Source organism: Diadema antillarum, unplaced genomic scaffold, assembly GCF_040938485.1.
Source record: "Diadema antillarum isolate AM-2024a unplaced genomic scaffold, OU_Dant_1.0 seq00003224_RagTag, whole genome shotgun sequence".
Classification (NCBI taxonomy): domain Eukaryota; kingdom Metazoa; phylum Echinodermata; class Echinoidea; order Diadematoida; family Diadematidae; genus Diadema; species Diadema antillarum.
Window position 1 is genome coordinate 173,438 of NW_027273809.1, and position 25,012 is coordinate 198,449.

The 25,012-nt window shown below is 37.1% G+C and overlaps 1 protein-coding gene across 1 annotated transcript in view; it reads left to right on the forward strand.

Annotated features, from left to right (window-relative positions):
• LOC139715289 (metabotropic glycine receptor-like) overlaps positions 1-25,012 on the forward strand; it is a 52,319-nt gene that overhangs the window by 19,743 nt on the left and 7,564 nt on the right. The window contains exons 2-4 of the mRNA XM_071626867.1: positions 18,645-18,750; positions 23,156-23,515; positions 24,487-24,665. Coding sequence (XP_071482968.1) covers positions 18,645-18,750; positions 23,156-23,515; positions 24,487-24,665 — 645 coding nt within the window. The remainder of the gene's footprint in view (positions 1-18,644; positions 18,751-23,155; positions 23,516-24,486; positions 24,666-25,012) is intronic.

Sequence of the window (25,012 nt, forward strand, 5' to 3'; positions counted from 1 at the left end):
ACTCCGACCAAAACTGCCTCCGTCTGAACACAGCTAAATTTCTCAGGAGTATCTCGCTACCACGACCAGCCGGTTGGAGTAAATTGCCCGTGGGGACAAGCCCTCGGAGTATCTCTGAACTTATACCCTACGACCTAGGTAAAACTTCCGAGTTAAATCGAAATGTTGACATTTTGCGAGTACACGTGCGCGTGTAGTGCAATTCTAACCTAGTCGATCGCGACAAAGAAGCTATTGCTCAGAAATTTCCATCAAGAAGAATGGGGATGACAAATGCCACTGGTAAAAACAATCGTATGGTTGACGTGCGAGGCGCTGCCACTTCCAGAAGTTACACCGACCCTCCACGGTGATCCCCGCGAAGGCCGTGGTAAATTGGTCGGAGTTTCTTCCCACGACCGTCGTGTGGACACAGGGTCGTGGTAAGATAAGTATAAATTTGAATTTGAATTGCTGCGCCATAAAATTTTACTCCGACTAGAAATACGTCTGAACATGGCTTATATGTGTGTAGTCGATCCATGATGTCACTGACGGAATCTTGGTTTGTTTGTTTTTTTCAGCGTATCCAAGTAATCCGAAGATAATTAGTAGGAAATCATTAAAAGTGAGTTATATGGCACATATTTTGATATCGTCTTGGCCACGTAATGAGTGATGATCAGAGTATTATGACTCAATACAAGTCAGTATGCATTTGCATTGCAAATTACAGACCCTTTAAGTTTTGGCAGGGTGTCCGAAGAGATGAAATATATTGAGTCAATCTGCAGTCTGCTATTTAAAGAATGCGCATGGAGGTATATCATTTCGAACATAAAACATCAATCTATGCAAGAGGAATGGCACCCCCTTTCATCACACAAATTAGAATGCACCATTGAATTGATATCCGAAGCAGCATCTATTTACCACTTGAATTGACAATGGGAGGACAAATGGACATCTGAGAGTAGCTGGTAATTCACTTTCAAGCGAATACGGCTCAGCTGACAGTTTTTTAAATTCAAGTATAAAAATATTGAAGCATTGAGAGCGTAGATGACGCAAATAGAGTGTGGAGCATACATTACGAACTCGTAAATATATCTCTTTTGTTACTCGTTTCTCTTAACGTGTGTATAGGAAACGTATCAGCATACTCGTACTCTAGAATTCCCCAATCTAATTATTCTGGCATTTCATATTTTGTCTGCATTCAGATGCTACTTCTTCCCTGCGTTCTGCTGCTAGATTGAATGGATGAAAACCCATTACAATATTCGAGATGATGAATGCCATTGTATTTCACCCTTGGTGATATTTCTGTTGCACGCTGTCAAATATTACCAGTAGCGCTGGCTAGTCGAAAAAAAAAAATCAAAGTAATATTGCTAGCATATTGATTGGAGCAGGTTTCTCATGAAAATCTGTCTGAACACTAAATACATTAAGTCGTATAATCTATGTATAAACAAAAGTCTTCGAAGGATTCTTATCTTATTAATTGATCAAAACAATATTTTGAAATATTTCAAGTTTCAATTGTCATCATTTACTGTTATGGCCACGTTATTTAACAAACGAAGTAACTATGTATGAACACAAACACTATATCTTCATGGCAGTGCAGAGACTCCAACTCTCCCGCTTTCGACGGGAGATCTCCCGCCGAAAGCCCATGTTTGCAAAATCTCCCGTTCTCCCGCTTGAGATTTAATTTCTCCAGCCCTGGCTCTGTGTCTCCCGCTTGAATTGATTTCTTACTTTTAATAGTGTCAACGTATGTTGAAAAAAGCCTTTCTGTAGCACGAGAGACATCTAGAACCCTAGAACTTCGCGCTTCGCGCACAATCAAGTTAGAGTCTCCCGTTCGCTATGGGTTTCAGGCGGAAGAATCTCCAGATCAGAAGGTTCTTGGGGTTGGAGTCTCTGGCAGTGTTATCACTCCGTTCGCGGATTTTACCTGCACATTGAATATCATAAGAAAAGAGATATCGTATCCTGTCGATTAATTCATGGCTTTGTGGTCTGACTACAGCAGATATAGGAAAAATCATCTGTCGTTCGATATTCACAGAATAGAATATATAAGGTGCAAGAGAAAGAATAAATTACTCTATGACAAACGCCCTTTTATTTGCGTAAAAAAAATCACGTGAAGTGCGTATAGAAATTCATTGGTATGAAATTACAAAGAAAACAACCATTGTCGTCGCACGTTCCCAAAACCTTAAAGTAGGTTTTTACTTCTGAAAGGGATAATGAATTCGACCAAATATTAAAGCTTATGTTCAGTTGTGGGAAAAAAAAACGTTTATAAAAGTTTAATTACTACCATAAAGAAAATATGATTTTAAGTTTTCTTTCAATACAAGCCTTTCCAGTGTTTACACACAGAGAACGAGATCGAAATGTTTTGACACAATTTGCAATCTTCTGTCAATATCGTGTTATTGTTCTTTGTTCGATATACTAGTAGTTTTTCTTTTTGATGATTATACATACATAATTGTACCAGGGTTCGACATTAGCGGTGTAGCGGTGGCCTGGTGGCCCGATCAGGCAACTAAGATCTGAATATTCAAAATGTATTATTACTTTTGCTGTTATTTTGGGCCACTATCCATGTATATCGTTGTAGTGCCACCAAAATTTCAGACGTAAAGATTTTAGTGGCCCAAACGGGGCACCAGACATAAAAGCTTCGGGGTAAATTAACATTAAGATATACAGCATATGCAAAACAATCATCAAATCAACGAGAAGTATCAAATATAGTGATATAACAGGCGAATAACGAAATTTAAGAGCATGCGCCTATTGGATTCTACAGTTTTAATGTCTCCCTGTTATATAAATTCTCTTTCTTCTCTTATACCAGATATAATGTCGGACGAAGGCTACAAAGCAGGACATTTTGAGTGGATTTAAACGTATGACTTCCCATATTACTTTTGCTATTGCAGATATAGTGTACCTTCTTTATAACTAAAATCTGCGGATTAGAAAGGTACTCGGTTTGGGTTTTAGATGACTTTGAACTTGCGGTAATGGGGTTACAGTTCGTTATTTCGAAGGTTCTTTTTCCGAAGGTTTGTTATTCCTAAAGTCGTTAATCCAAATGTGAATAACGTCCGTTATTCCGAAGGTTAGTTAATCCGAAATGAATGAGGTTCTTTATTCCGAAGGTTCGTTAAGCCGAGACTGAAAAAAGGGTTCTTTATCTTGAAGGTTCTTTTGTTTTTTACATTTTCGGATTAACCAGCTTTACTTCATTTTCGGAACCGTAATTTCATTTTCAGGTCTTGAACTAATGTGAATCTGTTCTGGAATTAATAATCATGCTATAAGATCTATCAAGGCTTTAGTGAAATCTGTTTACATTATAATGTGCATTGTAGCGAGGGATAGATGATGACCTCTATGTTCGATTTTTAATCAACTCCGCTATTAAATACTCTCCACTTCCTCATATTCTTCCAACTGACTCTGTTTTCCCCCATCATATTGGTTTGACATATTAACTGGCTGATTATTTGTGAAATATTGTGCCACCTGGAAGTCAGGTCGTAAATTCCATAATAGTCATAATCCCCCTTTTGTGCGATGGCGTGCATTATCGCATGGGAATATAACATATCATCGTTCATATATATATATATATATATATATATATATATATATATATACTTCAATATTGCGACTCCCATGTGATGCTAAATATAATGTTATTCAAAACGATAGTTATAGCTTCATGTATACGAAATATTTTGAATCCAACCACATGTAGTATTGATAAGCATAACGTCAAAGTATATAAATGAAGATACAAATTTTGATTGTTTAATTGTTAAGATGAAAAAAAGTACACTGGCATTGTGTTTTAAATTGATACATTATTAACTGCACATGAGTCTCTTTGTTATCTAGTAAATTTAAAAGGAAGAAGATATTATTTACGTAATGATGAATGTGTTTTGAAGTCACAGACTCCGGGAACAAATTGCATGTACAACGGGTTACAGTGCAATACATCTAATACGTTTGTCAAATTATTGAATGATCTTCCTGGAGATGTTCGATGCGAGAAAAATTATTAAATGTCTTTAGTCGAATTTTGAATGTACACACAATGCTGTTTTATTGATTGATATTCGCTATATCTCTTCATTTCATCTTCATTTGTTCTCAGTACTTTTTCTCTGTGATACTTTCATCTAAGTTTACCTTTTATTTACTATTCCTACTGCATTTTTCTGAAGTATGTCCTTTGTATATACAACGTCATATATTTATTCATTTGCAAATATCGTGTTCAACCTGTTAACGGACTTAATGAAAAACAGCTGTAAGCTGAGAGCAAGTAATTTTAATTCCGTGAATAAATAGATAAAGTAAAACCTAAACCCTAAGTAACATATCTCTTCATTTCATCTTCATTTGTTCTCAGTACTTTTTCTCTGTGATACTTTCATCTAAATTTACCTTTTATTTACTATTCCTACTGCATTTTTCTGAAGTATGTGCTTTGTATATACAACGTCGTATATTTATTCATTTGCAAATATCGTGTTCAACCTGTTAACGGACTTAATGAAAAACAGCTGTAAGCTGAGAGCAAGTAATTTCAATTCCGTGAATAAATAGATAAAGTAAAACCTAAACCCTAAGAAACACCTTGCGAAAGACTTCTAAATAGACCATTGCGAAGAGACTAAACTGAACCTAAGTTTGTCAAGGATATATGTGCCTGAGATGCAATTTGTTACATGAACCTCGAGAAAATCTCGATTTCTTTTTTAACTTTCTAATGACAGAAAGACGCAATTTCGTGGCTAGGTCATGTGGTCTTGCGTGAATCCTAGGGAGTTATTCAGTAGACCATTTAGAACTTTAAATACTTTCTGAACAGCACAATGAGTGACTGGAGGATATCAAACGGAGAACGTGAGTTCCGTTTGTGACTGCATCCACATCATGAACAGAGGTTAAAGCTCGATTCAAGATAGTCACTTTGTGAATTAGGTGGGAAGCTGTAAAATTTTCAGCTTCCTGTGAAATAAATCACTCTCGTCAAAGCAGAGAATATTTCGGGATGACGATGTCATCTGTTGCTGCGTTGTCCTGAATAAAACAAGATATCAACAACTTGGAACACGATGAGCAGAATATCACTTGTCAAGAGATTACCATGGTGTCATAAAGGAGTCGTCAGTAGCTATAATGTCGAATGATGCATAAGGAATGACACGTGTGCGGAATGAGTCCATATTTCTGGAAGCAATGGCAAAGGAACTTATCGACGCTACCTGAGGCGCATTGCATATAGGGCAAGGAGACGAAAAGGCACTTCTCAAAACTATGGAAGCTTGTGAGTGCCATCGAGAAGGGGAAAAGGCGAGACATTTTCTTTTTGATTTCTCGGATCCGAAAAGGCAAGATGGCAAGATGTGAGATATAGTCTTCTCGACTTCTGGGACCCGAAAAGGCGAAAAGACAAGATCTCTGATCTTGAGGCGAGATCCGAGATATCGCCTTCTCAGCTTTTCGGGTCTGAGAAGGCAAAAGGCTAGATTGACTATGCAGTGTGTATGAGATCTCATCTTCGTGACTTGTCGGGGGAAAAAGTCGAAAAGACGAGTTGTCACAACTCGTCTCTCCGTTCTTCGGGCCCGAAAAAGTCCTTAGGGTAACCTGACAATTTGAACAACTTAATAATACCTTAGCATGATTTCTGCCAAGTCTCGCCAAAATTTGTCTGTGCATTTAAGGCAGAAAGTGATGATGTCAATTTTAACCCATTGGTATAACCCCAACTTGATATTACCCCCAATCATACAGCCTCCAGGTGTCGGGCCACCACTGCATATGCCATGAACAACTCATATTCTTCACACATTAAAGCCAAGTATCATAACAAAAGGGGGATATGTTGTAACTGGAGTAGACAGAGACGAATACGATTAGACACAGAAGGGGATTCTTTAATAGGATGAAAAAGTTGATCATGCATTCTAAAGGATTACATTAACGTTTTTGTAAAAACCTGATCATGCATTAAAAAGGATTACATGAAAATGTCGATTTCATCCAATGGGTATATAGCATCTCAACTTCATATCCCATTCCAGTAGTTGCCTATCCGGATCACGACCACTAATAAACAACGTGTATTCTTAGATCATAAAAACCTCTAATGACTTGTGCACTCTTCTTTTTGATATGGAAACGAAGATCTTTGAACTGAACACACCCTGTAGCCTTTTGGGCCGCCCCTTTATACACATACATTATACACATATACTATAATTCTTCGACACCTTATACTCCCCTATAGTTCAAATATAAAAATAAAGTGTATGCATTTTCACATCAAAACGCACACCAACACACACACAGACAAAGACGCCAAGCAAGCTGGGATTATGACCAAAGGCGGTGTGTCTGCACAGTCAAAAGGCGCCAGGTGCATAATGTGTGAAGATCAACTGACTGCCACAGGTGGTAAGTCCCATAGATGACACTGTGGAGTCATAAAAGACGAACGAGATGTGTAGATTTATTAAAGTAGTGGACCACAAGAACGACATTTACAGAGCATGACGAAAAAAAAAGTAACGAAGAATATTACACCACGATTAGAATAAAGATGAATGGGAAATTTGTGCACTATTATATGTCTAGCGTTGTATCTTCCTGAGTTGAAATGGATGTGACAAAGGATAAAGATGAAAGAATGAATTAATAGTTTTAACATAATCATGACAGTTTAAGCTGAACTCATATACAAAGATATGAATAAACATGATGGATTGATAAATATGTGAAGGTAAATACAAAGAAATACTAACCAAGCAAAGAAACTGGATGTGAAGCGCAGACTTATCCCTCTACTCTAAATCAGTCCTGTCAACACTGGTCAAGTTCCTTGTAATGTGATTATCTTTAAAAAGTGGTAAAGCTTTGTCAATTTCCTGTTCATTTTAGGCTATTGCAGTGGCTTACACATGAAAGCTGTCATAGTGTAGTCACACCCTTTTGGGCTTCGTTTTTGTGTACTGAGGGCGTCAGTATAATTGATAGATAAATTGATAAATTTGAAAACTTCTTAATGGAGATTAATCCAGCCATTTGTCTTGCTCTTTATTGCCTATCAGTACATAGCAGGGACGTACAGATAGGTGAAGGAGGGAAAACCCCCTTAAAGCAACTGAAATTTGAACAAGGTCACTGTACATTGGAATTACAGATATTGTAAGTTGTAATTTGGTATTGAAGTTACTGCCATGTTACCTATAGCGTATCTCGATCACCTTTGGCTGATTCGTTGCGTGGGATTTGTTGTTGCCTGAAGCCTGCTATAAAGCATGTTAACCGCTTATCCAGGTTGATAATATTGTAAGTTGCCTCATAAAAGAGGTTCTGGGGACCTGGCAGTATTAAATCCATGACTGCGTTTTGAGAATAGGATAAAGTGCTTTTCCGACTCTGTGGTGGAGATTTACGTCATATGAATTTGGCCAAGAATATGAAATAATCTGAAAGAGATCATCAAACAAAACGAAAATAGGAATTAAAGATACCAGTGTCAAGTCCATGTATACTCCAAAAGCGTAAATTAAACAATGTTAAGAATGGACGGACAGTGGGAGCTGTTTAATGAAAAAGATAGGGAGAACCAAATATATGTGAATTGAGGAAAAGCAGCAATATTAGTGCATCAAATCAGTGGATTTTGAGGAAAATGGGACAAACTGTTCAAAATGTATGAATTTTTAAAGAGTTGGTGCACAGCTGAATTAAAAGACTACAACACTTTTTGACGCCGCGTATGAAAAACGATAAAATATAGAGATCTTTCGAGCATAATGAAAGCGCATTTGACTTAAGCTCATTCAGAAAGCAGGGGGAATGATATTGCCCTTAAAATAGTGTTACATCAGTAACGAGTTGAGGGAATGTGTGCGTTTCTTAAAAGAAAAAAAACATTTTGCGAAATTCTCTTAGTATTCCCCTTATGATAGATACTAGTATACATGTGTGACGTCACAAACTGTAGTAGTCTTTTTATCCAGCGATGGCTTCACCAAAACGTTACAACTTTTTAAGTTTTCAACAGTTTGACTTTTTTTTCGCAAACTGATGTGTTGTGCCAATGGTCCTGCATTCACTCAATCCAAATGTATCGGTTGGGTTTCATTCCCCTTTACCTTTAAAGAGGTAGCAAAGATTATCGAATAGAAAAATACAGTGTATAGTATAGAAAGATATACAGGAGATTTCAAGTAGGACACAATGAACAAAAAATGTAGGTTTGGAAAAAATGCGTAGGCACAAACAAACAATATCAATCCATTTTCAGGAAAAGGCAATTTCCAGTTTCATTCAATGCAATGAACACTTCCCATGTTCTGCGCGTTGCTTCTGTCATTGTTTTCTTTATTCTCCTCTCTTCGGCCATTGAATTCTGTTTTTACCACTTCAATACACGTATACGGATATCGTATCATTGTATAATATATGCATACACACACAAGCACACACAAACATACACACAAACACACACAGGTACACAAGCAAATACAAGCGCACTGTCGTTTTTATTCACAAACAATGTTTATGTGTGTTTATAATTATGTGGCAGTGTTCAGCTTTAATGCTCTGATATTTCCATGATACCACACACTAATAAAGAAGCCTGGACGACTTGTTTGTTCCATCAGTGACATATAATCTAGCGTCATCTGCTGTAAGAGGGTGATAATGAGTCTGTTGATCATCACAATTAGGGTATATTGTAATCAAATAATTAAAGCGTAAGCACAGGTGATGTTCACAGTATGGAAATGAGCGAGAACCACATAATTAGGGTTATACAAGGAAATCACCGAATGGCTTGGCTTCATATCTGAGTAATCACCAAGCGCATGATCCATCATCCCATGAATGGCCCCTTTTTCTTTAATTAATGGTTAGCAGGGTGTAATCATGAAAGGTTCTAATAACAAAAGTAGTTCTAGTAGTTAAATAACATCAAAAGTATTTAGGGGTGAAAATAATAAGCCAGTTCACAGTTCCACTTTGCGCAAGAGCTTAAAAAAGAAGGTCATTTGTACCAACAGGTATGTTGATTTTTAAATTTACTGGGATAAGCATCTGTGATGAAATGATTTTCATATAATCCTTATAAATGCTGCAGCTTGCCAGCACATCCCCCTAACAGCAAGAGTGGAATTTGGCAATGTCGATAGAAAGAGATTGTTAATACATTCAATGCAAAGGAAATGGATGTTTTCCCAAATATCCATTTCCTTATCACAAAAGGACCTGCATTTGCAGTCATACCACTTTTTGGTCATCTGGTCACAAGCATTGTGAACGAAGATCTAGACATTGAAGTCATAAAATACATCAAATAACAAATTAGTCCAATGTAAATAATAGTTGTGACTGGTTTCGCTATTTCTTATAATCACATAGCTACATCTCCCATGCTCACAAACTCACTACGATTGTATTTCATCCAGCTTACATCAATAATAATCGCGTATCTGATGATTACCATTTGAATTGACACAATGCCGGCATTGTATTTCATAAAGAACATCGCTCGGGGTCATCATTACAAGTATACCTTAAGATATTTGATTGTAAAGATAAAGAAAGCACAAAGAAACGCACTTTCGGTTTTCAAACAGAGCATTTTGAGCCATGTAGGATATTGAAAAAAAGGCATGCAGTGGACAATAAGCTTCCTCGTATGACCGACTAAAGACGGTAATGCCTTTAATGGAGTTCAGTCCATCTGGTACTGAAGGAAAAATTATGACTTCGAGCAATAGTGTCTTACGTCAAAGAGAAGTATCACTTTGATTGATTTCGCAGTATATCAATCACCAGATTAGGCCTACGTGGCTGGTTTTTCGCCATGCTATTTCACGTGTAAAACAAAATATTGAGAAAATTGTAAGGATGTAATGTCAGTGAAGTGGTTGTATTCCATTTTTAATCACACACTGTATGTGATGAATGAAATCAAACCATTTTTTGTTAGCATAGATGCTGAAAATGGATAGTAATGGTCACTGAACTGGATCAGCCGAGCCCAATATGACATAAAACAAGGAACACGCCAATTTAAAAGCATTGCAACCAGGGGCGTCTATATCACGTTAACGATATTTATTTATTTTTTTTTTGGGGGGGGGGGGGGTATTCTCCCTTCAATTCCAGGGAGATTTTGCATTTTCAGACCTGAAATTCAGAGATCTAGTGCACATTTTGGGTGAAATTTCTGGAATTTTTCCTTCAAAAAAGTATGAAAAGTAAATGATCAGAGAAATGTGAATGACTAAATCGCAGTATCTTAACTCTTGTTCTGCGTGTGCATCATCACTGTGTACTCAGTGTGAAGTGAGGGTTTGGGAGGGGGTCCTCCGCGACGGAGCTTTTGCAGCTTTAGAATTGAAATAAAACGATGTGATGCACATATATTTTTCTATCCATGGATTATTTGGAATGTTCTAGCCCAATCAGCGGGTACTGCGTATTCATTCAAATTAATGAAATTCTTGCATCGGGTTGTTTTTGATAATAATAATTATAATGATAACCAATATTTATATAGCACTTTTTCTAAACAGACGCAAAGCGCTTCAACAATTTCTTTTGGAACAAATATGACAACTGACTGATAAGAGGTCTTACTTTTGGAACATATGTTACAACTGATTGACTGATTGACTGATTGACAAATTTGCTCTATATAGAGCACATAAGGAGTAAATCAATCAGTAAGTGGTAACCATGATATAAAAAAAAATCATAGGCTTATCTACTCGGGCAAGGTTCGAACGTACGCCCTCTTGATCACAGGACAGGTGTCTTATCCACTTTACAACCGAGCTTCCGTCCGACAGGGAGTGCTGGTTCTGTTCTTATAGCATGCAGCAAGAACCTCATTGATTTAGCAATATTGTTAGAATAAATACTTTAATAGGCCTTCAGTATAGGCCAACAGTATTTCAAGACTGATTACTAATGACAAAGTAACACAACATATATATATATATATATATATATATATATATGTATATATATATAAAGTGAAAATGACAAAAGTTGACAAATTTTCTTTCGTTTGCAAATACCCTTAAGATAACACTAATAAAAAAGACCAGTTTACCACAATGAGAGACATGAATGAAATAGCAATAATAATTTCTAGTTCTCTTTATCTCTTCATAAATTCAAACAAAATCATATTGGAAAACTTAGGGGGAAAAAATAAGAGTTTTCTGTTAACTGAAACTTCAAATGACATAGGGAGGAAGGGCACAAAGATGATTAAATGGACAGAATATCTTTATTTCATTCATTCATTTTAGTAATTTAAGAATTCATGAAACAAATTCAAGAACCAAATATAATTTGCAATTTTCGTAACCTGAGATATCAATTAAAAATCCTACCATTTTTGTTAATATTGCTGTAAATTCTCCCATATTCAAATTTGGGTTTGACAGAAATGTCTTCATTTTCCTCCATTATTTTTGCTTTTATTGATCGTTTGAGCTTCAAAGATATTGTAGAGGTCATACGTATATTTTTGCAACTGAATTCATGTTTTTCATTGTGTTAAATTTGTCTTATGTGCTTATTGTTACATGGAAGAGCGTTTACGCATGAATAACAACTTGTTCATTTTTGCAACTTTTAATTTTGTGCCTTGGAAGAGAAAAACAAAGGTGTTCACTCATACGTAACGTTTCCCTTTTTGTTGACTTACCAAATTACCATATGGTATATAATACATTAACATTTAGCAAAAAAAAAAACAGTTATGAGAAATATAAACTTGAAAAAGTGTTTACTTTTGTTTACTTTCTTCTTCTTCTTTTTTTGCTGAGTTTATATATCGTCGCTGAGGTGACAAGACATTGCATCTCAAAGTTTGGTGAAAATGATTGTTTTGGATTAATGGTCAGATAATCAGTTCAGTGATGTCCTGTCCAAAACCTAGCTGTCTTGCCCCCAAAATGAGACCATCATGGCATGTCAAAGGAAAGGCTATCCCATTTGTTATACTGCTTTGGCTCTTTTGTTTTGTTTTTTTTGCTCTCCTGAACATTTAACAATTTGTAGATACGAGGTCTTGTCGCCCCAGTAACGATTATACGTATAGATATCTATTACATTATGTTATATCATAGGTTGTGATATGTATATAATAAAGCTTGCATACATGCATAATTGCGACAGCGATATATCGTAAAATAAAATACAAAAACAAACCAACATTCAATTTAATTTTATTCTATTTTATTGTCCACTTATGGAAATTTGTTTTGTTTGCACGCATTCACATTACATCGGTACATACTGCATAGATACATAATAGCAATAAATACAGATACATGTTAATGTATGTGGTAGACATACTAGAAATATACAGCAATACAGCTTCAATATTAATATCAGAAGATACAAATACATAACATTCAAGGATATTCAACAAACATCCACCAGTTTATAACGGACCTTCTACATGTGCATCATACCCGAGAATAGCCTTGTTCGATATTGGAACGACCGGCAAATTCCTAATTCAATTACCTCGTGAATTAAAGATTTTAAATCAGCAATTCCAAAGCATTTTATTTCCCTATATAGGGCGGATTCTGAAAAAGGGGCCTTGATACACGCGCATGTGTGCGAGTGAACACACCAAGGCTTCTTTATGCATCGGGATGGGATTGGAGTAGTTTTTATTTTGCCTAGATTGGTTCTCGTCCTCGAATGTCTGGTGAAATGAAACGTAATTGATTGAATGACTACGAAAGAGAAGTAGAGGCCCCATGTTTCTCTGAGTGTGTTATATATATATAGCATATAAACATCAACGTTTTTCTTATGCACAAAAACATTTATCAGAGTACATTTCCGTATGAACTGTTACAACGCTACATGCCAATATCTATACGTTGGATATTGATTTACCAATCACTGTCTTCTTGTGACCTCATTCTGTCACAAATGCTACACATGACAGTCCTATAGCAAACCGTCAGAGGTTTTACCACAGAGAATAATGTGTACTGTGGACATGCGTGTTTGTGTGTGCTTCCATGAAATTCAGGTGACAATGAAGCGATTATAAAACAAGGTAACTACCAAGATGACATCCTTGGCAATCGCTTGTATTTCCTGAGTTACAATGACTTAATATTCATGATCCCATTGCAGAAGATGAAACCTGCAGGTCACCGGACACGACTTTAATGAAATGTCACCCATGTGACCTCGAGGAAATTGCGCTTTCGACACACCCTCCCAGTCACAAATCCTACGGCTGTTAGAAGGAGAGCTCGCTGTTTGTTTTGCTTTTGTTTTTTCTAACATCATAAAAGTAACTGTAAATATTGACGCAATAACGTCAGTCACATCTGAGCCATGTCCACGTACGAATGATCTGTCTCTGTGACATGAAATATAATTCCTATATCTCGAGGGGAACAAAAGGACAGATGAGGCGCAAAATTCAGCTTTTGATATCTCTTCATAAATGATTCCTCGCTTACGCAATATTATCAAACTGTCTTAGACACATGTACGCTTTGCTTTCAAATATGAAAACGTATTGCACTTGCAGCTTTATATATTTCAGTCGCATAAAAATATTCATTACGTACACCTGTACGCGAGTCTAATTTCTTCATCTTTGATCGCCCAATATTTTACCGTTATCTTTCATGAATTAAATCAATTCTTGCACTATAGTTCTGGTTGTAAACGATGTACATCTTGAATTGTAGAGTCTGCGTGAAATTAAACATTTCATGATGACATAACCTTTGTTTCTTTGTAGGAGAAACTTGATTTACTTGATAGTAAGTTTATGAATGAAAGAAGACTTTACTCTTTACACATCTAACAAAGATGAACAGAACTGAGTGCACTCATACACACATACTCATACTGAAAATACTTGGATTTAACAATTTCTAAAGCAAAGGCAACATAAAGACATCCAGCTTCAGTAATTTTTTTTTTTGTACTGCTTATGAGCGTGTAACAAACGACTATGGGAAAATGATATCCTGACGAAATGAAAATCATCCAAACCTTATTTCATTTGCAGTGGATGATTATGTTTGGAAGTGTCACAAGCTGTGCGTTTTCTCGCCTGACCTTTCAGCTAGTAAAATAAAATTAATGTAATAAGTGAAAACAAAGAGAACACGTGAATTTCATTGCAAACGTTATGGAATACACAGTGCCTTGCGTGTTATCCAGGTTCAATTTACGAAAACGTTTATTAAAACTGCATACAAGGCTCACATACGAATTAATGTAATGACGATTCGCTCTAAAAGAAAAAAAAAACAGACACAACAACTGAACTTACGTCACATTCAATTAAAATGTGCAACCCTCTTTTTGAGTTTCGCTCGCGCCTGCCACTAGTAATAAGCTCCGCTGTTATGGAAGTGGACTGGTGCCGCTGTCCCTGAACATCGGTCGAGTCGTCTGAGCTCACAGAAAGGGCCCTCCCAATCTCTCTCCTGCTCCCCAACCCTTTCCCCTTCTTTTCTTTAACTTTCCCCTTCTTTTCCTTCCCTCCCACTTTCTTTTTCACTTCTCCTTCTTTCCATCTCTCTCTTTCTTTCTCCCATTCTCTCATGCGTCTACCGTCCTAACCAGATTAGTAGGATCAATTTACATGTTACCATAGCAACCAAGAGCATCCTCGACTGGTGATGACACGAAGTACTGTTGATATTGGCTCGGGTCACACTGACACTGTTCAGTTGTATCACACTCTCAAGTAAGGACGTCGAGACTGTAGGGCGATTGCAAGCTGTGATTAATCGAGGAGAGATTGGAACGTCTATGATGTCAACTATTCCATGTAGCAGCCGCTATTATTAAGATGTTGTATCGTATGGAGTGAGATGGCGTAAGATATCGCATTTCATTGTACCTCAAAGACGAGAGTCAAAATTGTTTGCTTGACTCATCACATCATAATAGAGTCATCACTCATCACAATATTACAAATAAGTAAGCACGGGTATCTAATCAATAATTTCAACAACTTACGGAGTCTAAGACAAGTATCCTTTCAAAACAAGATGATGCTGTGATCTACGGTGATTACTTTTGAACAAGCTCAAATTATCAACGTCATAATGCGTTTTTATCATGTTTTCTTCTTTGTCTTTATCTTCTTCTTTCTCCGACGAAATTTCTGTGATGGCTTGCGTCATCGAAGCTTTATCGGGATAAACGTACAGATAAAATGCAGTTGTCCTACTTTTTCATTATTTCTCTAACCACAAGCTGACTGAAGTCCTCGCTTGTTGAGCTTGGGTCCGATTCTTATATTGCCAGATAATCTGTCTTAATAGAGCTCTCTTCAGTGGCAGAATGCGTATTTGGAGCATCTAATCTATTTGGAGAGAGTTTCGTTCGGTGAGGCTAATAAGCTGCCCTAGGCTATCCGTGTAAGTATGTTAAGAGGTTTTACTCTCAAAGGATAGAAACCATGTCATAAATGCTTTATCGTATCACTCGTTCCTAATTAGCTCATGTGTACATTGGTACAATGACCTTTTTCCTTTCTCAGTTGGCTAGGTACTTACCTTGTTCTGAAAGCAGCATAATGCGTGATCTTGCCCTGACGTGACAATTTATGGAATTCATATTCAAACAAAGAATAAACTTGCACAGAGCGGGTGACCAGAATGATTTGTCAATTTATTAACCTCTAGGGAAGCATTATATTTCATTGTTTCCCCTGAATATATTAAAGGTTGTTTTTTTCATTAGTACATCCAAATACCAGGCTTACCGTCAGGTGAATGTGCTGGAAAGCACTATTTATAAGGATTACATGAATAATCGTCATATCACAGATGCTTTTCTCAGTGAATTTACAAACCATCATGCCTGTTTGTACAAATGACCTTTTCTGCTCATGCGCAAACTACTAGTAAGTGATTTACAAACTGTTCTATCTGGGTAGTCAACTGCGTTGTAAAACTGTACAAATAAAATATTGCGCCATTGTTATCTCCTGTTTCAATGATAAAATAAAACAATCGTAGTCTTAATATCAAGATAGCACAAAACAACAACAAAAACCAAAACAAAACAAAATCTCCCTCCGAGCAACCAGAATAGTTTTAGAGGAGGAAGTCTCGGAAGACTATAATGTCGCTGGTGTAGAGTCCTGGGGGCAGCGTCTTACGTGACTAACGAGTCTAATCGGTCTAATCCTTAGAGGTTTGACAGTCGCGTCCACAGTTGGGGCAGATGTACTCTGTTGCTGGTCTGGTTTCCTGGTTTAGGGCTTTCCTGTGTTGTCGTTTTGCATCACTGAAGTTTCTGTTTGGGCAAACGTCTTCTCTAAATGGGATATGCAGCAATAGGGCATCGATTATTTTGTACATAAAGGAGAGGCATTGCGTATTACCTCTATCTTTTGAAATGAAGAGATGCACATGACCGTAAAAATTATGTTACCAATGATAAGGAAACAGGAAATATTGCCAAAGATTCATTTAGTAAATTCGGGCAAATGTTAGGAAATTTGAGGCAGTTGTGGCCCTATATCTTGCCAAAATCTGTTGTTTTGCGCATCAAAATAAATTTCTTATTATGGATTTTAGGGTAAAACTTGCCATGAGGTGTGTGATTCATGGTTCTTGTCATTGTACACTTTCTCCCCCCCCCCTTTTTTTTTATACTGGGTAGGGTGTTATACAACAATCATCAATATCTCAATCCTCCCATATAATGCATTGTCAGCTCTAATGTCTGTGACTATCTGCCTGCGTTGCATATTTTCGTTATTGCAGTATACGCATACATGTGATCAGAAGAGCATTTTCCACTTTCACGTATCCGAAATTCCTCCAAGTAACAGCAAAGTTGAACATGACCAAGTATCGAGGTTGCCTTCACGTTTGCGATTGATAAATGTTAGGTCGCATGTCCTCGTTCTAAACTTGGATATGCGCGGGACACATACGTCACGAGTAGCTCTGCTGACGTCACAGATGCCTTTGGCTGTCACTAAATTTACTTTGAAGAATCCGCATGCTTTGCGTTGCATCGTGATGAGTTTCTCCATGTCCAAGAGATCATGCGATAATACTGGACATAAGGACGGTCCTTTTATTAATTCAGTTTTTCCCAAAACAATGACATAGAATACGACCATAAAATATCTAGTCATAAGAAATAAAGAACTGAGGCTTCTAGACCTCTTATTACTGTACATTGTGTTATTCAATGTATACGGCAATAAAACCTATCGTCAGTCCTTCATTTCTTCCTTGTATAACTTCTTTGAGTTCAAAAGGAGTTAATGTGCTTATCTAATACTTTGTTTTATTTAGGCTATTACAGACTGACCATTCTGCCTTGTGTTCTGCCATCACGCTGCGATGATAACTCATCATGTTGTCATCATCTATAATCATACCTGATTTATCATTCCTGTAATGTAGGCTCTCTTTTATCTATGATTTCATGTTGTTCATTACCCCAAAAGTTATGTAGGTTTATAGGTTGAGCGCATGATTTCAAGGAACATCCAATGATTCAATTGCTATCAATACAATCAAACAGTTAGTTAAATACTGCTAAATGATCAAAATTTATTACAGGTGACCAAAGTGGTTCGTGTCTGTGCAACTTGTATCAATTCTTTATCATGTTAAGAGGCGGGTAAGTCGAAAATACATGATTCAAGTGCAAAGCTTTCTATAACAGCGACGCCAGTTTCACATGAAGCATTTCCCTTTAAGACAAATTTAAGTTTTAGGGTACAGCAGCCACGTACGTAGCATTGTCTCACTCAGTACTTGTGTTGGGGCGCCAGATGTTCTTCTCATATAACCAATATATTATCATATTCGTGTAGTGAAGTGGCGGTGAATGAGCACATTGGAATATATATATTACGCAAAAAAAAAGGAAACCTTGTGCCATCACCGTGAATGGTATACTAAAGGCAAAACAGGAAAAACAGGCTGTCAGTTTGAATGCCGTCTCGACATTGCCAACCCGTTCAATCAATAACACCCCATTAGTGGAGAAAGCATGCGATGTAATATATTCGGCTTACAGTTGCCTCGGTTGCAATACCGCATGCTGAAATTGTGCATCGCTCAGCCGCCTTCGACGATGCAAAAATGATCACATTACTCTGAGGCAGTAACGTTCCTCGAGAATCTTTATTCGGATGGTTATCTCTTTCAAGACATTTTATGGTTGCACTGACTCCCCGTCCCGTTTACCCACGGAAATTGTCATAAAACGGTAGCCAAATACCTTCACCTATCAAGGAGAAACGATTAAAATGTCCTTATATTTCAACAAATCTTACTTTCATAATCAACGTATATTTTATTTGGCTAACCTTTTCCAAAGCCCCGTTAAAAGGTCTTCTGAATTATGTGTGACACGCACCTTGCTGCATATTAGCTTTCTAGATGTTGACCCTGTCGTTGATCCCCAGATCTCCACCAGACCTTGTTTTGACCCTCAGCGAGGAAACAACCGGATATTATAATCCACCCAGTAATTTGACAACATCCACTCAGGTTATTATTCTTATTGCCAAACTATTTTTGTCACTTATCTCTTCTCAGGGGCGTGGTCAGCATTGATGTCGACTTGATGTCCATGGACATCAACCAATGCGAGAATGGCACGGGGATCTTTGCAGGGACGCATAAATGCCGGAATACCACCACAGTAAGTACGATGTATAGAAATTACACCTTACCCAGTGTACCCATGCCCTAATCCATTAAAAATACCCGACAAGAATCTAAAAGATTGTAAGTAAGCAAATTATTCACAGAAACTGCACACCTTTGACATTTGACACCTTTTCCTTTTTCTGCTGTAAGTGCAAACTACATCTGAAATCTACACCTTAAAATCTTCGTCTCATGATGAACAAAATCCTGCCCTTTTAATCATAAACGTCAATGGCTGTTAAAGTTGATTATGTACCGCGTTTGCACCCCGCAGCTGCTGCTTTCTCTTTACAAATAACATGAAGAGAGAGAGAGAGAGAGGGGGGGGGGGGGGGGGGAGGGGGAGACAGTCAAAGAGGTGAAAACGTCACCCTGGTATGGTATTACTTCACGTGAATGCGCACGTCATCGCAAGGAATGAATAAACCCCATCTTTAGGTTTAAAGTCTCCTGAAATTTGTACAAGAATATTGTGTGTCGAGGTCGACATTTGAAGTCCCGATTAGCTGATAAGACACAAAAGAACTCTTTCGAATTTTCCCTTATCATCGTTGAGTATTTCGTCAAACTTTATGTGATATCAAGCCTTCCAAATTCCAAGGAGAACCAACATTACAATGATGTAAAAAGTGTTTTCATGTGTGTTACAGACTTCACACCTGGCAGACTGTGGAAACAATAAAGGTCTAAAAAAAAAAATAAGGTCTAAAAATAAGCGTAATGGTTTCCTTATAAATACAATGCATAATTGGATGGCAATGTCTCTCTTGTACGTTCATTCTATGTAAGGCACATAGTGTTGCATTGTTATGTTCATCATCATCATCACAATATCGTCTATGTTTTGTTTTTAAATCTTGTAGCGTAATATTCATTAGTAGTGTCCTGCGTGTGTTCGCATTGATGCGCCTAATGTTTTCTTCCGGTCTAGTAAAAATATTTGGATAATGATTTATTGTAGAAAATGAATGAAAAAAATACAGTTATGGGTAAATGATATCAGACATTACAACATTCTATTGTCGTGGATCATGTATGAGATCAGTCATCTTACGACCTGATTACTGTCGTACGTTCCTTGAAATTCAATGTCATTTTGACTTCTGCTCTTTGGAATCGGTCTTCAGCGTCATGATTAAACAATATTGCTTGAAACGTTTCTTTGTCATAGAACCAATTATGGAACATTCTGACATAGCAATGACTTTTTTGTCTTATATAGGCAGCACTAAGAGGGTGAAGTGCATAATGAGATACTAGTAATCCAAGGATATGTGATGTGCATTACTCTGGAACAATTTGTGTTGCTCATGCACAACCATTCACATTAGCAGGGACATTTCATATAAATATATCATATGTTATGTACATTGTATTACACGTAATCATACTCTCATAATATACCATATTATGTTATACAACATGTTAAATGGGCTTCTAAAACCACAGAGTGCGGCCGCGCAGAGCCACAGGTATTAGACAATATGTTTCACACACATTATTCAAAGGTCGAAATGCCACATTGCAAGCAAGGCAAGTACAAAATGACGGTCCATGTGTGTCACTTGCGTGGCTCAGTATTTTCATGAGTGAGTGCTTGGTGTATAGAAGCATAATAACTTGCACCGCATTAAGTGTGTCGCTGTTCTTTTATACTTGCCTGAGGTCATCGGATCTTCCAGTATCGTGTTAAGTTAAATGATAAAATTATGATCTGGACTTATGACATCAGCTTTTCTGCATAAGCTTGTGAGCAAATATTGGGAAATAAAAAATCAGTTGAGAATAGCAAGAAGTTGATTTTGAACATGCAAATAATAATCAATTAGCTTACGCGTTCATTAGATTATTTACGCGAGACTCAATGCAGAGGAACTTTAATTGACATTTAACTTTTCGACTTTCTGAATATATTCAAATGACCTATTGTTCACCCTGTTATCAACATTCAGTCACTCATTCGAACCCCTCCCCCAAATCGATAATCACCCTTTGTATTTAAATGTATAACATCGCTCTGATATTTTATTTTGTTTTCAGAAAACACAGCCTGATAGTAGGACTTATTCTGCATTTGTGATAATTTAATATACAAAGAGTTTTTTTTTAAATCCAGTATATCTACAGACAAGTCGACATTCCAACCCGCAATCGATAATGATAACAGCTAATAGCATCTTTTGCACTAGATAGAACTCGTTTCGAGATGTCATCCCTGTATCAGCACTGGAGTCAAAGTAATGTACAAACTGGCAGGCAGTGACAGTACAAGTTCATTGAGTTCATGAGATTTCAGAATAGATGTGCTTTGACAATTATGAATGTAAGAGTTGCATCGTACTCTACTAAAGTGAGGCCACTCCGGAGAATACAATTTTTTGGTATTTCATTTAAGGATAAACAGGCACACAGAATTCCACTTATATACTTTATTATATACAGCTATCAATGATCCTTCCCTTTCTCATGTGTGTTGGGTCTTGGGACTGTGTTAAATGTCTAAAAGCTCTTTCTTGCTTTATGAGTCATTCAATGATTTCTTGTAAAGCTATTCTTTCTTTCTTTTGTACATTCTTACCTTCACATATTTTACTTCTCTTTTTTTTTTCTCATTTATTATTCATATCTATTTCTATTTCTCTGGATTTCAAATCTCCTTACTGTATCAAAACGGCGAATTGAAAATATTCATGCCAGAATGTCTTGAAATCATTCATTATTTTGCCAAGGCTATTAGGGCTAGACAGCACCTCACGGCTCAGAAAATACGACACAAAGATTGACTGACAGCAGATCATGGCGTGTTTCTCAAGATGAATGATAAGTGGTCTGATGTTATTCAAGCCTTCACAAACAGGGCAACAATAAACTAATAAGTGACCATGACTGTACTACTGTAGCATTCAAGCTTTCATGACTATCTATCAGAATAGTGTCGCTAAATCAAGCTATGTGAATAGATTCTCATCAAATTTTCATTCGCAACAGAGTATGAACAATTCCGACAAATAGAGAATAACACCAGGCGAAATTTACCTCTATAAGCCTATATACCTTTCGAGAATATGGATATAAGGGAGAGAGATTTGCGGTGACACCATGTTGGTCATGTTGGTCACCATGGTGTCACCGCAAATCTTTCTCCCTCATTACTTCACCATGGAAACCTTCAAACAACACATAATATGAATTCGGGCTGAAGTATGTGCCGTGCATAAATAAATGAATGAAATGAAATGAAATGAAAATACGTTAGTATATCACAAGTAGGCCTATGTTACGTATGTTGTTCTTAGTAAGAACTAATCATTCTTATATGAAACAATATTGAACACTTCCGAACATAGTAAGAGATAATCTTTACAGAGCATCAAGTCTCAACCCTAAATTTCCTCGTTGTGCTTTGAAGACAGCCGCCCTCTGCCGAGGACTACTTCCTCAATTCAATTTCATGTTAAAATGGCTTCTATGTATTTCACCGCATGTGAAGGTTTCCTCGTTTTCAACGTGATGTTATCGAAGGACTAGCCCTCATGCAAATCGCATGAGTAACGTCGACAATACCTGAAACTAATCTATCTTATTCAAATCGACCATTGGTAGATGAATAGTTGTCCACCTTCTATAACAAACTCTTATCATTTGCTATGAAAATCATGAAACGGTTAGTGGGAAATGTACGTAAAGAAGCAAACGCGGGGGAGCAAAGATGTTCGTGACTGAAGAAACGGAATACCACGAATCGGTGACAACTTCAGCTAAAAGGGTCTGCACTTTAGGAGTTTATGCCATTTAATCTGTCTTTAAATCATCCAAAGTGGTGTTCAAATATATCAAAATAAAGACTCAAAGACTTGTCTACGTCATCTGACTGTGACGTCAGTTATTTGAACAACGCCGATTCAAAATACAATGTCCTCAAAAGATTCTGTTCCCAACTATGACGAACATGTATGATTTATATTCTTTTCGTCTCTGCAGAGACAAAGGAAGTTGCAAAAAACAAAATGTTCATTGGTTTTTGTTTGCAAAATGAATGGATAATACAATGTACTACGTAAATGACGGCGTGTACTGGAGGTGGATATTTTTAGATTTAAAAAGGTCGACGTGCACAATGAATCACTGAATATAAACTTTGTGGACCATTTGATTTAATACCTTTAAAATTTACATACTTTTTCAATTTTGTTCACGATTACGCTGATCTGATTGAGTCATTAACGATATCAATAAAGCAATCATCTTAGTCGTTGACAAAGCTTCTGCCTTTTATCTTTATTTGTTTGCGGAATCGTGAACACGGAGTGGCACTGCAGATGAATAATATATGAAAATGAGGGGCTTGTATTTGAAAATTGCTGACTGAACAATTCTTGAACGTTTGTGATCCATAGTGCGTTCCGGTGCCGGGACATGGTTTCACCAGCGGATCCTACGAGTGTCACTGCAAAGATCGTTACTTCTTTCCTTCTCTGGCTGCTCCGGTTAAGACCTTCAACGGATCAATGATTGAGCGTGCCTGGTCGACGTCATTTGGTGAACCGCGCAGCAACGCCACCGAAGATGGTCCTTACTATGAGACTGATTTCGACTGCCGGCAGTGCCGCGAGGGGTGCACGACATGCACGGACGACTCGCCATGCTTTGTGACAAACGACGTGATCCTACGAGCTGTTATTCTAGGCATGCAGGCTTTGTGCATGGTTGCCATCATCGTGCTCATTGTGGTCATCCTCAAAAATCGATCAGCAAAGGTAGGATCCAACAAGGAAGAGCGGAAATATGAATATTTCTTTTTGAAACAAGACCTGTTATGTTCAGAATCTATGAATGTGAATCGGAACCTTTCAATGGATACACTAGTCTGAGGAAAATTTGGATATCAGTGAATTTGTCTTCCTCTAAATAGGACTAAGAGTAGAAGTGCGCACACTTTTACTGCCACAAAGATAATGAGATGAAAGATTAAGCGTTTTGTAAGTATCAAACAATGTCACGAGTCAAGACACGCTAGTAACTAATTCTATGAAGCTTTTCTCAACATGAAGTGCACATCTGTATGTATTGCATGGGTTAGTGAAATATAAGCCAGAGATGGCATTATGATCAAGTGAAAACAGACCGTAATGTCCTCGCATAATGGCCAACGAAGGACGTGCGCCTGTTAAAATGCATCACGCCATACGTACTACATGGTTGAGGCACAAGATGCTGGAGGTGCGAACTTGTGCGCTGTTATCTGTCTGTTATCTGTCTGCGCGAAAATGTCTACAGCGGAAAATATTCCCAATCGAAAATATACTTAACTCTGAAAGAACTTGGCTTACCATGATAATAATAATAATAATAATAATAATAATAATAATAATAATAATAATAATAATAATAGTAATAATAATAATAATAAAAATAATAATAATAGTAATACTACTACTACTAATAATAATAATAATAAAAATAATAATAATAGTAATACTACTACTACTAATAATAATAATAATAAAAATAATAATAATAGTAATACTACTACTACTACTACTAATAATAATAATAATGATAAAAGTAACAACAGCAACAGCAACAGTTATAGGTCAGGGTTGAAAGAATATTTGTTAGGAAGGCATCTCAAAAAAAGATAAATAAACGCTTCGTATGAATTATTTTCTCTGTTTCCTCTCCCGCTCCCTTACTCATCATCTACATCATGTTTTATATAATTCTTCAGGTAGTATGTTGCGATAGTCCATGGATGCTCGTGGTCGTACTTATCGGCGCTTTCGTCCTCTACTCGGAACTCATAGCAATGTACTTTGAGCCTGAGGCGATCACCTGCTTCCTCAGAAAGTGGCTGCGAGGGTGGGGCTTTGCCATCGCCTACGGAATGCTCGTCTTAAAAATATACCGGTAACGTCCCTACTCTCAAACAAATTGCCTTGAAGATTCCAATGGACGAGAGACGTTTGGTCTCAGGACAGGTTTCACCAAAACACCTCATGGATAGATATATTGCAGAAGTTAAAAAAAAGAAAATAAAAAGAAAATAAAACAAAATGCTGATGCGCTATAGGTGAAGACAAAATATGCCATAACATCAATGATAAATAATGTGGTCATTCATACTATGTGAATATCTGTACTGGTCTGTTTCTTTCGGAAGACTTGTGAACGTGATGTGATGTCAATATTGTGACATACTCTTTTGTTAACTGTTCGATTTCTGCAATTAATGGTTTTCATGGTACTGCTTTGAG